This window comes from Callithrix jacchus, chromosome 11 (assembly GCF_049354715.1).
Source record: "Callithrix jacchus isolate 240 chromosome 11, calJac240_pri, whole genome shotgun sequence".
Lineage (NCBI taxonomy): Eukaryota > Metazoa > Chordata > Mammalia > Primates > Cebidae > Callithrix > Callithrix jacchus.
In genome coordinates, this window is record NC_133512.1 from 91,000,099 (window position 1) to 91,014,239 (window position 14,141).

Here is a 14,141-nt window from a genome sequence, read left to right on the forward strand (position 1 = left end):
TTCGTATTTTTAGTAGAGATGGGGTTTCGCCATGTTGGCCAGGCTGGTCTGGAACTCCTGATCTCAGGTGATCCGCCCACCTCGGCCTCCCAAAGTGCTGGGATTGAAGGCATGAGTCACCATGCCTGGCTTCCCCATCTATATTTCTGAAACGAAACAAAAACAACAAAACCACCCAACTGCATTTCTCGTGCCAGATAAGGGTAGTCTATACCGTGGATACAGAAAACACAAGTAAGACCCAAAGAAAGGAACAAAGACACCCCCACTTCCCTACCTTTCCATTCTTTCTTTTCACAGCCTTCAGTTTTCCTGGTAACTTTAACATCCCCAGAGTGACAGACGAGACTGCTGCCTCTGGGCAATGGCACTGATGCCCCAGTCTCTCACCATTTACATAAAGGCTGCTTCACAAATCTGCTGGAGAGCTTGACTTAAGTCATCCTACAGCTGATGGTTACAGGACAGTCGTTTGCCGCTTCTCATTTTATATAGAACGTTCAAATTGAACCTGAATGTTCAATTTACCAGATTTGCTTCTTTTAACATTTCACATTTTAAATGATGATTCAATTATTCTTACTAATTCACTTTCTAAGTTTTGGAACCATCAACTCTAAGAATGGGCTTTCAATTCCATTGTCTTCATTGTGATTAAAGATTGTGTTCATTACCTTAATTCCTTTGCTTGTACTCAGCTGACAGTCCATCTGTTAACCAAGCCTCAGGAGGCTAGCTATTATATTTCAATATATAAAACACCATCCCTTCCTTTAAATGGATTAGAGGCAGGTAATAAATGATGATGTACTTGTATGATTTGGAAGACAAAGGACCAGTGAAGTTATCAGTTAGAGGAACTTCCAAGGCTCCCAATTACCTTGCCTGATCAGAAAAAATGAACATTTCTAATACCTTTTTTTTTTTTTTGAGACAGGGTCTCACTCTGTCACCCAGAGTGATCATGGCGCGATCATGGCTCACTGCAGCCTCAGCCTCCTGGGTTCAAGCGATTCTTGTGCCTCAGCCTCCGGAGTAGCTTGGATTACAGGTGCATGCCACCATGCCCAGCTCATTTTCAAATATTTTTAGCAGAGAGAGGGTTTCACCATGTTGGCCAGGCCGGTCTTGAACTCCGGATCTCAAATGATCCGCCCACCTTGGCCTCCCAAAGTATTGGGATTACAGGCGTGAGTGCTGTGCCTGACCTCTAATACCTTTTAAATGGTTACACTACAGTTAATTTAAAATACTCTCTCAGGCTAAGCCTAAACAACTTTGTGAACTTAAAAATCAGGTAAAATGGCTGGGCGTGGTGGCTCAAGCCTGTAATCCCAGCACTTTGGGACACCGAGGCGGGTGGATCACAAGGTCAAGAGATCGAGACCATCCTGGTCAACAAGGTGAAACCCCGTCTCTACTAAAAATACAAAAAATTAGCTGGGCACGGTGGCGCGTGCCTGTAATACCAGCTACTCGAGACTGAGGCAGGAGAATTGCCTGAACCGAGGAGGCGGAGGTTGCGGTGAGCCGAGATCGTGCCATTGCACTCCAGCCTGGGTAACAAGAGTGAAACTCCGTCTCAAAAAAAAAAAAAAAATGTAAAATAAATGCTAAACTTCTGATCTGAGGGACATATTCAAAATTTCCTTTAAATACAAATATATTTAACTGAGTTCTCAGGACAGCAAGTCCTCAGGTCAGCAAGAAACCAAGAGCTGTCCTCTGCTCTTCCAGAAGGTCTGTCTTCACTTGGAATCCAGAAGGCCCCACAAGACACCACCATCCATGACCTACTTTCATTAGCTCATTTAATCCTCTGGTGCTCATACCAACATCTGAGATGAGGAATGGGTCTTGTGACTTTCTTAAGCCTCACAGAGAAGCTGCCCGGCTAGGACCTGAACCAAGGTGTCGCGACTCAAGTCCAATCTTCTCTACCTAACAGCTCCTTATTTGTGGGTCCTTAGCATTTTCCGCTGGAAAGAGTTCTATATAAATGAGTAGCCTAAAATTCATGTTGACTATGAAACAGATCAACAAACAGCCAAATTGATTACACTGTAGAAGGCAAATCTGAGAACAGCACCATTATTTAAAAAGGGATGATTAACATAATGTGCTGACACATCAAGTATCTGTATATTACAAGTCTTTAAATCACATTTATAACCTAAAAACTTTAATATAGAGGACTACCTATTTATTTCTAGAGAAGTCCTTAAGCTCTCCCTCTAAATTAGGTGCTTCACTAGTGAATTTCTTAATTTTTCTAATTAGGCTCTTTAGTATAATTATTCTCATACATTATCTGTAACTTTTTAACTCGGGGACTTTCTATGAATAATTGGAACATCTTAACTTCACACTTCTGCTTTTAACAGACTCCAGTATTATCAGCAAAGCTTTAATGGAATTCTTGCATATGTGACATTTCACTATTACCATCTACTTCCGAAGGAAAATGGGAAATCCTCGCATTAGCAAAGGCCTCAGGCAGGTCACTACAGCACTCACCGTGCCAAGGCTTTTATGCCACATGACACCACTAGGCGGTGCCAAGCCACAGCAGCAAGCAGCATCACTGGCTGTGGAACATGGTTCCTAATGACAGCAACCAAAATCATGTATATTTTGCACTGTTGAAGATTCAGCTCTATAATACGGAAGGATGCGTAGAAACAAAAGCAATGAAGTTAGCTGTGGCCAGATACAGCACAGCTCTTGGACAGTCACGGTGGCTTGTGTCTGTAATCCCAGCACTTTAGGAGGCTGAGGCAGAGGACCCCAGGAGTTTACCACCAGGCTAGACAAGACAGGGAGACACCTATGTCTACAAAAAATTAGCCAGACATGGTGGCTCATGCCTGTAATTCCAGCACTTTGGGAGGCCAACACAGGAGGATCATGTGAACCCAGTTTAGGTAACAGAGGGAGACACTGTCTCTACGAAAAAACACAAAAATGAGCCAGGCGTGGTGGTGCATACCTGCCTGTAATCCCAGCTACCGCAGAGAGCCAAGGCGACATCACTATGTAGACTCCAGCTTGGGTGACAGAGTGAGACCCTGCCTCCACACCACAGAACAACAAAAAACCCCATAGGCTAAAGTAGACAGAACAGTGTGTGCTCTCAACCCCTCACAGCCAGTTCACCAGGCATCCCGCCTCCTGGCCAGTCTCTGGCACTGATACCCCACTACTTCCCTTCTTCTCATCACACAAGGTGAGTATCCCTGAAGTGTTTGGATTTTCCCCCCAATTTTGGAACACTTGCATTATACTTATCAGGCATAATTTCAGTTATAATTTTCCTTAATAGAAAACCTGAAATGGTCCAATGAGCATTTCCTTTCAGCTTCATGTCAAAACTCAGAAAGTTCTGGATTTTGAAGCATTCTGGATTTTCAGATTAGGGATGCTCAAAGTATATCTGAAGCAAATCCCAGATGTTACCAACTCACTAGTAATCGCTTTTTAGCATGCTCTACATGGGTCCTTCTAACAGCCCAAACACAGAACATGCTGTACATGGGTCCTTCTAACAGCATCATCCTCATACAACAACCCAACGTCCTTCAACCAGTAAAGACCTTGTGGTATATCCATATAATGGAGTATCATTTGGCCAGGAAAAGGAATGAAGTCCTGATCCATGCAACTGCAAGCCAAGAAGACTCCACGGATGTGGACCGTCTGCAGCAGGCCCATGCAGAGACACAGTAGACTGCTGGCTGCCTCCATGGGGTGGGGGAGCCTGCTAATGCGTGCACAGTTGCTCTGTAGAGCAAGGAAAACGTGCTAACATTAGCTGGGGTGATGATGGCTGCACAACTCTATGAACATACCAAAAACCACTGAACCACACACTCTAAAAAGGGCGGATTTTATGGCATGTGAGTTCCATGTGGATAAAGCTGTTAGGAAATCAGTCTGAATCTCCAATATAGACCTTTCTTTTTCCTTTTAAAAACTGATATAAATAACAAAAACAACCAGCTAGGTAATGAACACACACCCCAGACAGTACTGGAGCAGCTGAGGTGGCTCCGCGTGGGCAAGGAATGAGGACTAACTGCAAGGGTCCTGCCGGGAAGCTGCTGAACGGCCACCGCAGCACCGCAAGAGCGAGGTGAGCTACAAGGCTGGGCTGCAGCCTTGGGAGTGGATCCCCTGAATGAAATACTTGGGCAAGAAGTGTGTGGACTGGGCTGCCGGGCAGAACAGGCCTCCTGTGTGGCAGCAGGAAATGCACTCAGCTCGGAGGCCAGGACTAAGGTGCTAACTCACAGTCATTCTAACTAAAACACGCGTAAGTCAAACGATGGAAAGCAAATGGACTTCCACACAAAAGGAGATACTGCTACTTGCTACAGAGGTGGGTGATCATCCTCCTCACTGACCCCTCACCTGCGCCTCTCCCAAGTCGTTGTTGACCACCGTGAAGTTCAGCCCAAGGTCCTCCACGTCATCTTCGTAGCTCTTGAGAAAGAGCAGATTCTTGTACACCTCCGGGTCTAACGAGGCAAGGTGGTGAATGTCCACATCTGCACTGGTTCCAAGCAACTTGGAGAGAAAGAAGCCGGCAAAGGGCAGCTCCACCAGCATATTTTCATAGAGAGCCTTCAAACGAGGACAGCGACAATGTTAGCATTTAAGATACAGGCCTCCTGCATGCTTCCTACAAATAAAGAAACCATATGCTCAATTTGATATTAAACCAAATCCTAAAAGAGCAGGTATTTTCTCCTCATAGTACCAAAGGCGGAAGCTGATATTCACTGGCAAGTACCGTGCCCCAGGCTTCCATTCAGGCATTCAATGCATGCATTCCGCTGGGGCAAACTCTGGAACAGACCACCTAGGGCCGAAATCGTGCAATTCTGAAGAGCCAGATCCCTACTGTGAGACAGAAGCCAACAACTGCTTCTGGTCAAGGGAAGGATGGCGAATCCTCCAGGAACTGCAGGCACGTCACTCTCCTGAGGTGGCCACAGCAAATGGCCACACACTGCAAGACTGAAAGCAACACAAAGTCACGGCCTTGCAGCTCCATAGGCCTCCTGCCCTGCAGGAGAGAGCCCCCCGTTCCCCCAGCTCCTGGGGTTCTGGGCAACCCTCGGCGGGCCCGGCTTGTGGCTCCCGCACCCCTTTCTCTTCTCACAGCTGCCTTCCCTGTGTGTGCTTTCTCTGGGTCTGAATCTCTTCTTTCTCGTGTCAGGACGCCAGTCATTAGATTTCAGGACCCACTCTCATTTAGTATGGCGTCATCTTAACCTGAGGACGATTAAGATGAGATGACCTTACCTAAACTTTGCACAGACCCTATTTCCAAACAAGGCCACGTTCAAGGACAGACTATTAGGACTTGAGCAGTTTCTGGAATCCCTGTTCCTAACCACATGCCACTCTACCCTGCAGCACAAAAGCAGCCACAATGTGTCAAAGAGTGAGGGTTGCCATGTTCCAAATTCAGGTGTCCTGTAATTTTTCACATGTCAAGAAATATCACATATTATTTATTTATTTATCTCTTGAGACCAAGTCTTGCTCTGTTGTCCAGGCTGGCAGTGGCGTGATCTCGGTTCACTGCAACCTCCACATCCCAGGTTCAAGCAATTCTCCTGCCTCAGCTTCCCGAGTAGCTGGGATTACAGGCACCTGATAGTACGCCCACCTAATTTTTGTGCTTTTAGTAGAGGCCGGGTTTCAGCATGTTGGCCAGGCTGGTCTTGAACTCCTGAGCTCACATGATCCACCTGTATCAGCCTCCCAAAGGGCTGGGATTATAGGTGGGAGCCACCGTGCCCAGCCTACTTATGTTTTTACTGTAAGTTACTGCATACCTTTTCAATCAAATAATTTGCTGCGTAATTTCTTGTATTTGTTTATATCAAAGTATAATTTATGTGTAGTAAAATGTAAACATCCTCCTGTACAGCCTGATAAACTTTTACATTTGATTACACCTGTGTAGCGACCGCAGAGATCAAGATACAGAAACATTAGATCTTCCACTGCCTGAGCTGTTTTCCAAAATGCAATGACGTTTTTCATCACCACCAGCAAACTATCCTCGCCGATCATTTTGTCAGTCTTTTAAATTTTAGTCATCCTGGTTGGTGCAATGGGGCATCTCATTATAGTTTTAATTTGCATTTTCCTGATAACTAATGGTACTGGATTGAATCAAGTATTGGTGAGTATTACTAGATTAGTTACTATATTAATTTCTAAAAATTCCATAGCAAAAAACGGTGGGAAGGAAAAATGTAAGTTTTCCAACATGAAGTCAGGTTTTCATTGGCATGACAAATATTCCAATGGCCTAAGGTTGTAAAATGCCACAAGGAATTGGAAATAAGCTGTTAACACTTTAGTAACAGTCCTAGTATTTTATTCCAACAAACAACTGACTTGGAGCCACACAAATCTGTCTTGTCATAATAGCTTTTGAGGCGGAGTCTTGCTCTGCTGCCCAGGCTGGAGTGCAGTGGTATGATCTCGGCTCACTGCAAGCCCTATCTCCTCAGCCTCCCCAGTAGCTGGGGTCAGAGGCGTGTGCCACCACACCCGGCTAATTTTTTATTTTTAGTAGAGATGGGGTTTTGCCATGTTGGCCAGGCTGGTCACAAACTCCTGAGCTCAGGTGATCCTCCTGCCTCAGTCTCCCAGTGTTGTGGGCCAAGTTTTCTAATACAGACAGGAGTTACCATTCCTTGAGCACTTAATAGGCACTAGGTGCCAGGCACTGTGCTAGGCATGCAGCTGGACATTATGTATCTCGTTTCCATGTGGTCTCTGTGGACAATTTGTTAAGGTAAAGGAATAGAAGCAAACAACGTATCTGGTTTCCTCTACAAAAGCCGTTTGTGTTAGAATACATCCAGTCAGGCCTGGTGCGATGGCTCACCCCTGCGCCCCAGCCTTTTGGGAGACCACGGAGAGTGGATCACCTGAGGTCAGGAGTTCAAGATCAGTCCAACCTGCACGGTGAAACCTTGTCTCTACTAAACACAAAAAACTAGTTGGGTGTGGTAGCACATGCCTGTAATCCCAGCTACTTGGGAGGCTGAGGCAGGAGAATCGCTTCAACCTGGGAGGAGGAGGCTGCAGTGAGCCAAGACTGCACCACTGCACTCCAGCCTGGGCAAGAACACACATTCTGTCTCAAAAAAATAAAAAATAAAAAAAGAATATACCTAGTCTTCAGAGAGGTATTCTACTGTGCTACCCAGGGAGTACCAAAATATAAACAAAACTTTATGGGGTAGTCATTCATCCATGAGACAGTCAACTCAGAAGTCACTCTTCCAACCTAGAGGCCATCGCCTAACCACATCATGCACTGCAAGTATCAGGGGGATCTCTGCGAATTAATGATGTGGGAGCAAGCGGCTTCCAGGGGGCTGGGACTGTGTTTCTGCAGGCTTCAGCAATGAAGACACTTCATCTGTAAGCCACTGCTTCTCTGGGGACTGAGTCCTTTGCTTGGTCATAGCTCCCAGCGTAGTTACCGTATTCAGTAATCTATTTTGTATGTGTAGTCTGTAAAATACGTCCCTTAAACAAGCACTCTAGAGCTTCCACACTCCAACAGGGCATGCGCAGACACCCCTTGAGAGTCACGTTTTAAGGATTCATCCACTACTATGACTGGAGGAAACTAAAAAACACTGTTGACGTTTTCCCGAAAGCAAACATCTAGAATGCCACTGGCTTCTTGTTTCAGAAAATGACACACACTGTGAAGAAAGAATGGTGTTTTGGAGGAGCGCAAGCGCGCGTCTGATCACTACAGCCAGCATAACATCCCCTCCAGGAAGATGCAGCTGGCCTCTGCCAGGTAAACCACAGTATCAGAGAGGTATTATGCTCTTGTGTTTTTATTTCTGATTTGAGGACTAGTAATTACCCAATTAATTTTGAAAAGATGGCAAAAAAGGGCTTCTTAATGAGAGAATGAATAGTAAGGCACACAGTCGTCATCTCCTGATAACGTAAAGAAAGTTGTGTTGAAAAGCCACAGTTTGCTTACAGTTAAGGATGGGTAATACTATTAACCTGCAGCACTTATAAATGCCATCGCTTCTAAATGAATGACGAGTTCAAAGCCAAGGAGAACATTCTGCATAAAACTCCATGATTGATTCCAGGTGCTGAAGAAAAGCCCTCATTTGTACAGCGGACTTTAAAAGTAAACTCGAAGTGTAAATCATTTCATGTTCAATATAAAGGTCGCTGTTTGCCACTTCTGCATTAGTAACAATAAGCCAATGAACTAGTTAAATATATCAGAACTACCTGAATTTTAAACAGAAATCCCACAGTGACTCATAAAATGTAAATGCATAGGTATAATTTTTACATAAGGCAGGTTTAAACCTTCGGAGCATTTAATATACAAGCACTAATAAATGATGGCACTAAAAACTGTGATTGCATCAGCTAAATGGATTATAAATTAAATTTCCATAATGTATGCAACTGATACAAATGTAAGCATAAATCAAGGTATTTTCTAAACAGAGGTTAATTATACAACTTCAAAAACTGCCTATTTTTTATGCAAAATAATCCACTTAGCATTTTTCACACTGGCCTTAATTCTCAGCCAGCTGTACCACACTTGTTCCTAGAAGCGTATCAATAACTACTTGTCATGAACAAAACAGCAATAGGTATATGGAAAAAAGCTGTAACGAATTTCTCAACTGTCTGTCTTTTATGAATGTTTATAGAAGAAATTGTGCCAAAATGATGTGAAATAAAAAGGATTAATTATACTAGAAGCCTTTTAATATAAGTGAGTGCAGTCGCAATGCAATTAATGCAAATTGTGGCTCTATCAGGAGAATGAATGTGAACCACATCACAGGCCATTTCTGTTTGCCGCCAAATAACTTCAGTAATTTACTACATTAAGAATCAATAAAAAAAATAATGCTTTTCCAATGCATCTCTATCAATCTTCAGGCAGCTCTAAAGTGAACATTTATAACTTAATCTAAAAACTATATAAGAGATGATGTCTTACTTTAAAGGCATCCTAATTGAGCAAGCAGATAATTTTAATTATTTCAAATCATATTAACCACATAATTTAAAAGACAAAAAAGAAACGTAAAATAAGAATGTGTATACTAATAGTAACATGTTACTTAATAATTATGCTTCAGAATTGGTAAACTGGAATTGAAAAAACACAGTCCTTTCACAGTCACTGGGACCACTAGGGGCCAAGCTCCTAGAGGGCAGGAGACATACTTCATCTTTAATGCATGAGTCCAAATTCAGTATATGGTGCCCAATCATGTAACAAACGTTTATTTTTTTTTGTTTTGTGTTTTTTTGAGACAGAGTTTCCCTCTTGTTGCCCAGGCCGGAGTGCAATGGCGCGATCTCGGCTCACCACAACCTCCACGCTTCCAGAGGAATGTCTCCCTCCCACACCTGCTCCTGCCCAGGCCTTCCCAGCTTAGTCAACATGACCCCTATCCTAGTTCTCAGAACAGAACCCAGGTGGTCCCCTTACCTTCTCTCATCCTTGCACATCCCAACATGTGATTCATCAGCAAATCTCCTTGAATATGATGACTTCTCACCACCACTACCATCAGGCTGTAGATAGCATCCTCATCCAACCTGAATGACCGTGACACACTCTATCTAGTCTCACAGCTTGAGTGCTTGCTCCAATGCAGGCTACTTACACCAAAGCCAAGGAGGCCCATGACAACACAGGCCAGATTCTGCCAGCCCTCTGTTGGTGAGGCCAGGAATTCCCACTGGCCTGTCTTATTCCTGAGCGTGCTGGTTTTAAGTTTAGAAACAGAATAATTATATACCTTAATCTGGCTTTAATTCCATAAAGTTACATGTGTTAAATCCAAATGAGTATTTAAATATTAAAAAGGATTTACATGGGCCCTATTCTACTATTATTTTGAGACAAGGTCTGAGTTACTCAGGTGGGGCCATCACAGCTCACTACAGCCTCTCAGCCCAGGCCCAAGCAATCCTCCCCTCTCAGCCTCCCAAGTAGCTGGGACTACAGACACATGCCACCACGCCTGGCTACCTTTTTTTTGTTTTAAAAAAGTAAAGACAAGGTCTCCCTATGTATGCCCAGGCTGGTCTTGAATTTCTGGGCCTAAGTGATCTTCCCACCTTGGCCTCCCAAAGTGCTGGGATCACAGGCATGAGTTACTGCACCCAACCCTATTTTTTATATTTGTTGTCTTTATTGCACAAATAAGAGCCAAAGATAAACAGCAGACTTTAGGTGGGGCCAGCAAGAATATGTGCTTCTAATCTTCATGGTGACAAAGTAACATGGCCCAGAAAAAGGAGAATGGTCTTGGTCTCATACGATCCAATCCCCTCATGAACAGAAAGAGGAGGATGGTCTTGGTCTCATAGGATCCATTCCCCTCATGAATTTTAACTACTGCTTGGGAGTGATTTGAAAAATAAAAAGGAAGGAAAAACTCAATAGTAAGCAAGACCTACTTAACCCAAGGGCAGAAAGACTTTACATGAGTACCCTGAGGTGCTTTAGCTGCAACAATTCAGGAATACATCTCTCATTTTTACTGTACAATCTAAGCCATCTGTATTTCATGGTTAATTTCAAAGAAACAGACTTACATAGAAAACTGTCTTGGCAGGAGTGGCGGCTCGGGAGGCCAAGGCAGGTGGATCACCTGAGGTCAGGAGTTAGAGACCAGAGTGGCCAACACGGTGAAACCGCGTTTCTACTAAAAATACAAAAATTAGCTGGGTGTGGTGATGCGTGCCTATGGTCCCAGCTACTCAGGAGGCTGAGGCAGGAGAATTGCTTGAACCCAGGAGGCGGAGGTTGCAGTAAGCCAAGATCACACCACTGCACTCCAGCCTGGGCAACAAGAGCAAAACTCCGTCTCAAAATATAAAAATAAAAATAAGAAAACTGTCTTAATGTGTAAGAAGGATAACCTTCAGATCTGTGAACAGTCTGCACTGAATGAAAAAGAATGTAAACCATGATTATTAAAATGTACACTAGAAAAGCAAGTCCAATTCTCAGAAGGTACTTTCAAATAAAGCAATGATTTATAAAATATTATCTTTTATTTTTCTGCTTCTAAAAGAAGCATAAGGTCCACAAGAGAAAATTCAGAATTGCCTAACAGGGAGAATCAGAGAAAAGTCTGCTTCTGAAATCTGCATATAGCTAAGTAGGAAGAAGTCTTCACATCAAATGGAAGACTTGTGCTGAGCATAGCATGACCTACTGTATCTGCTGAATGTTAGATGTTTACTTCTAAGTGAAAAGAGATTTCAGCTTCTGAGATCAGAGCACACAGTCTGATGGCAGCCAGGTGCAAAAGCAGCTCAATCACGCTCCTGTAAAGAGTTTGGGGTGACTGGGCATGGTGGCTCACAACTGTAATCCCAGCACTTTGGGAGCCTGAGATGGTGGATTACCTGAGGTCGGGAACTGGAGATCGGCCTGGCCAACATGTTAAAACCCTGTCTCTACTAAAAATACAAAAGTTCCCTGGGTGTGGTGATGCACGTCTGTAATCCCAGCTACTCAAGAGGCTGAGACAGGAGAATCATTTGAACCCAGGAGGCGGAGGATGCAGTAAGCAGAGACTGCAGCACTGCACGCCAGCCTCCGTCTCAAAGAGCTTAGGGTTGAACAGGAGGCAGAGGTTGCAGTGAGCCGAAATCACACCACTGCACTCCACCCTGGGAGAGACAGCAAGACTCGTCCCAACAACACCAAAACAAGAGTTTAGGGTTCAAAACAAGGTATTATAGAAGAGAAGCTCTGCCCTTTAGGGACTAAGGCAACCAAAATGACTAGTCTTCACCTCATTTCAGAATTTAAAGTCTCAGCAAATTCAGTGAGCATTTTACAAAAGGATGCTAATGACAGAGAAAAAGAAACTTTCCCAACTTTTGAAAATCTCAAGATAAATCGTTAAGTGCCAATATTACACTATTAATACATTAAATGCACACTGAATTCTACTGCAATAAAAATTACAAACCATGCTGAAGTTACACAACCTAATTAAAATTTTCTAATACATAACCAAGATAATATCAAATAATCTGATTTATAGGCATGCCATTCCAATTAAATCAATATTCTGAACCAAGAAAAAAAGCCATTTTCAAATAGAATTCAAATATGATAAAGGATTAGCTTCAATAAATATTCTGAACTTAATTGGCTTAAATGGACCTAGGTGCTTCTATCTGTAAAAAAAAGTTCAAGATGACATTACCACATCCTTGGGCTGTTTATTTATTCCCTGTCTGGAGCCTGATTTACAGGCGATAAAATGCAATCATGACCCACACCAGAAGCAAGAATCATTTGCTAATGGAACTTTTAATTGTGAAGTGACCAGTGACATGAGGTAATTCTTCCTCTGCAGATCACTCTTGAAGACCTCTTCGCACTTTATCACAGTAAACAATCACTAACATATGCATTAAAGAAAATTTAAATACATTATGACTCAATAAATATCATAATCAGTCAATATACAATTTTCTTCTCTTAAAGATGTAATGTTCAGGTACCACACTATTAGCTGCTGCACTATTACACTTACTTAGATCTGAGCGATTTTTAACATGTTGGTACAAAGTTTAGCTTTGTAATTTGATGGTTATGAGATACATCTTGGAAGTTAGTAACTCCTTAAGAATTTCCATGCAGAAAATAATGTGAGCAAAGTCTTACCCATGTGATACTAAGTTAACTACCACCCTTAAATAACTATAGTTTCGTTATTGGTCTAAACTGCATTATTTTAAAGAGCCTTAATAAGATACAATTTATATAAACTTCATTTGTGGGAGAAAGGTTTAAAAACACAAATTCTCTCTGGACCTTGTATAAATATATACACAGTTCAAAGTAGAGTACTGTACAAGACATCATCTTCAGAATAATTTCAATCATGAGCAGATGTCAATAAATACAGGAGAAAATGAGTTTATCCTCAATAGACTTACACGACGATTAGCCTCTACATTAATCAAGACCAGATGATTTATACATTCAGGAAGAAAAAGTAATATATAATCTTAAGATTTAATTCATGCAGGTAAAATTCATGTGCTATCTTCTGTACCTGCATTGTGTGAAAACCACCAAGTTTAGAGTATTTCAGGTTAGTCTAGCAAAACACTCACCTTTATTTTCACATACGCGTTATTAAATTAGAAGGTTCTTAGGCTCACTTTAACAGAAAGAACTACGGGATTTCATTGTAAAGATTTCATGCAATGAGCTATGAAATGCACATCCTCCAGAGGAAGCTGAAACTGAGTTGCAAGTAGACTGTGTGACTATCAACAGAGAGAGATGCAATCTGAGAGCTCGCAGCAAAGCCACACACAAATCAACACCTGAAATCTGCCACCTCAAGTACGGTGAGCCTGAAGATAAGGATATAACACATACTGCTACAGTGGTGAAGTCATGTTGGAGCCCCTTCTCAAACCTGAAGAGCACTTACAATCACTGGGAGTCTCAACAAATAAATAACTGGGACTACGACAATGCATTCCAAAGAGACACAAATAAAGGGCAATTATTCTATGCCCAGGATTCATGTGCTATCTTCTGTACCTGCATTGCGTGAAAACCACTGATTCCTTCCCACTATCCTTGCTTCCCAAGGCTGGGGTTCTATTCCCATTTGCTATTAATAAACACCCCTTACTGCAAAGCTGTAATAATCAAGACTGTATTGCCTGAGGGCAGACCCAGAGTGATACGTGTGTAGTCAACTAATTTTCAACAAGAGTGCCAAGAACATGAGAATGCCTAACTCACTCAATCTACAAAAATTAACTCAAAGAGGACAAAGGCCAAAGTGTAGGAGCTAAAACTATAAAACTGCAGAAGAACATACACAGGTGTAAATCTTTGTGATTTCGGGTCAGGGAATGGACAAGACACCAAAAACAAGCAATAAAAGAAAAAAAATTAGACTTCAAAATGTAAAATTTTCATTCTTCAAAGGAAATCACCATGAAAGTGAAGAGACAATCCACAGAATGAGGCAAATACTTGCAAATCATTTATTTGACAATATTTCACCTTCCTCTGGAGGATATAAATTTCCTAA

General features: G+C 42.5%; 1 protein-coding gene across 5 annotated transcripts in view; it reads right to left on the reverse strand.

Moving 5' to 3' along the window:
* Positions 1 to 14,141, reverse strand: part of UBE3C (ubiquitin protein ligase E3C) — a 202,097-nt gene that overhangs the window by 16,451 nt on the left and 171,505 nt on the right. For all 5 annotated transcript variants that reach the window (XM_035254262.3, XM_078343339.1, XM_078343340.1 and 2 more), the window contains one exon: positions 4,411 to 4,623. In XM_035254262.3, coding sequence (XP_035110153.1) covers positions 4,411 to 4,623 — 213 coding nt within the window. The remainder of the gene's footprint in view (positions 1 to 4,410; positions 4,624 to 14,141) is intronic.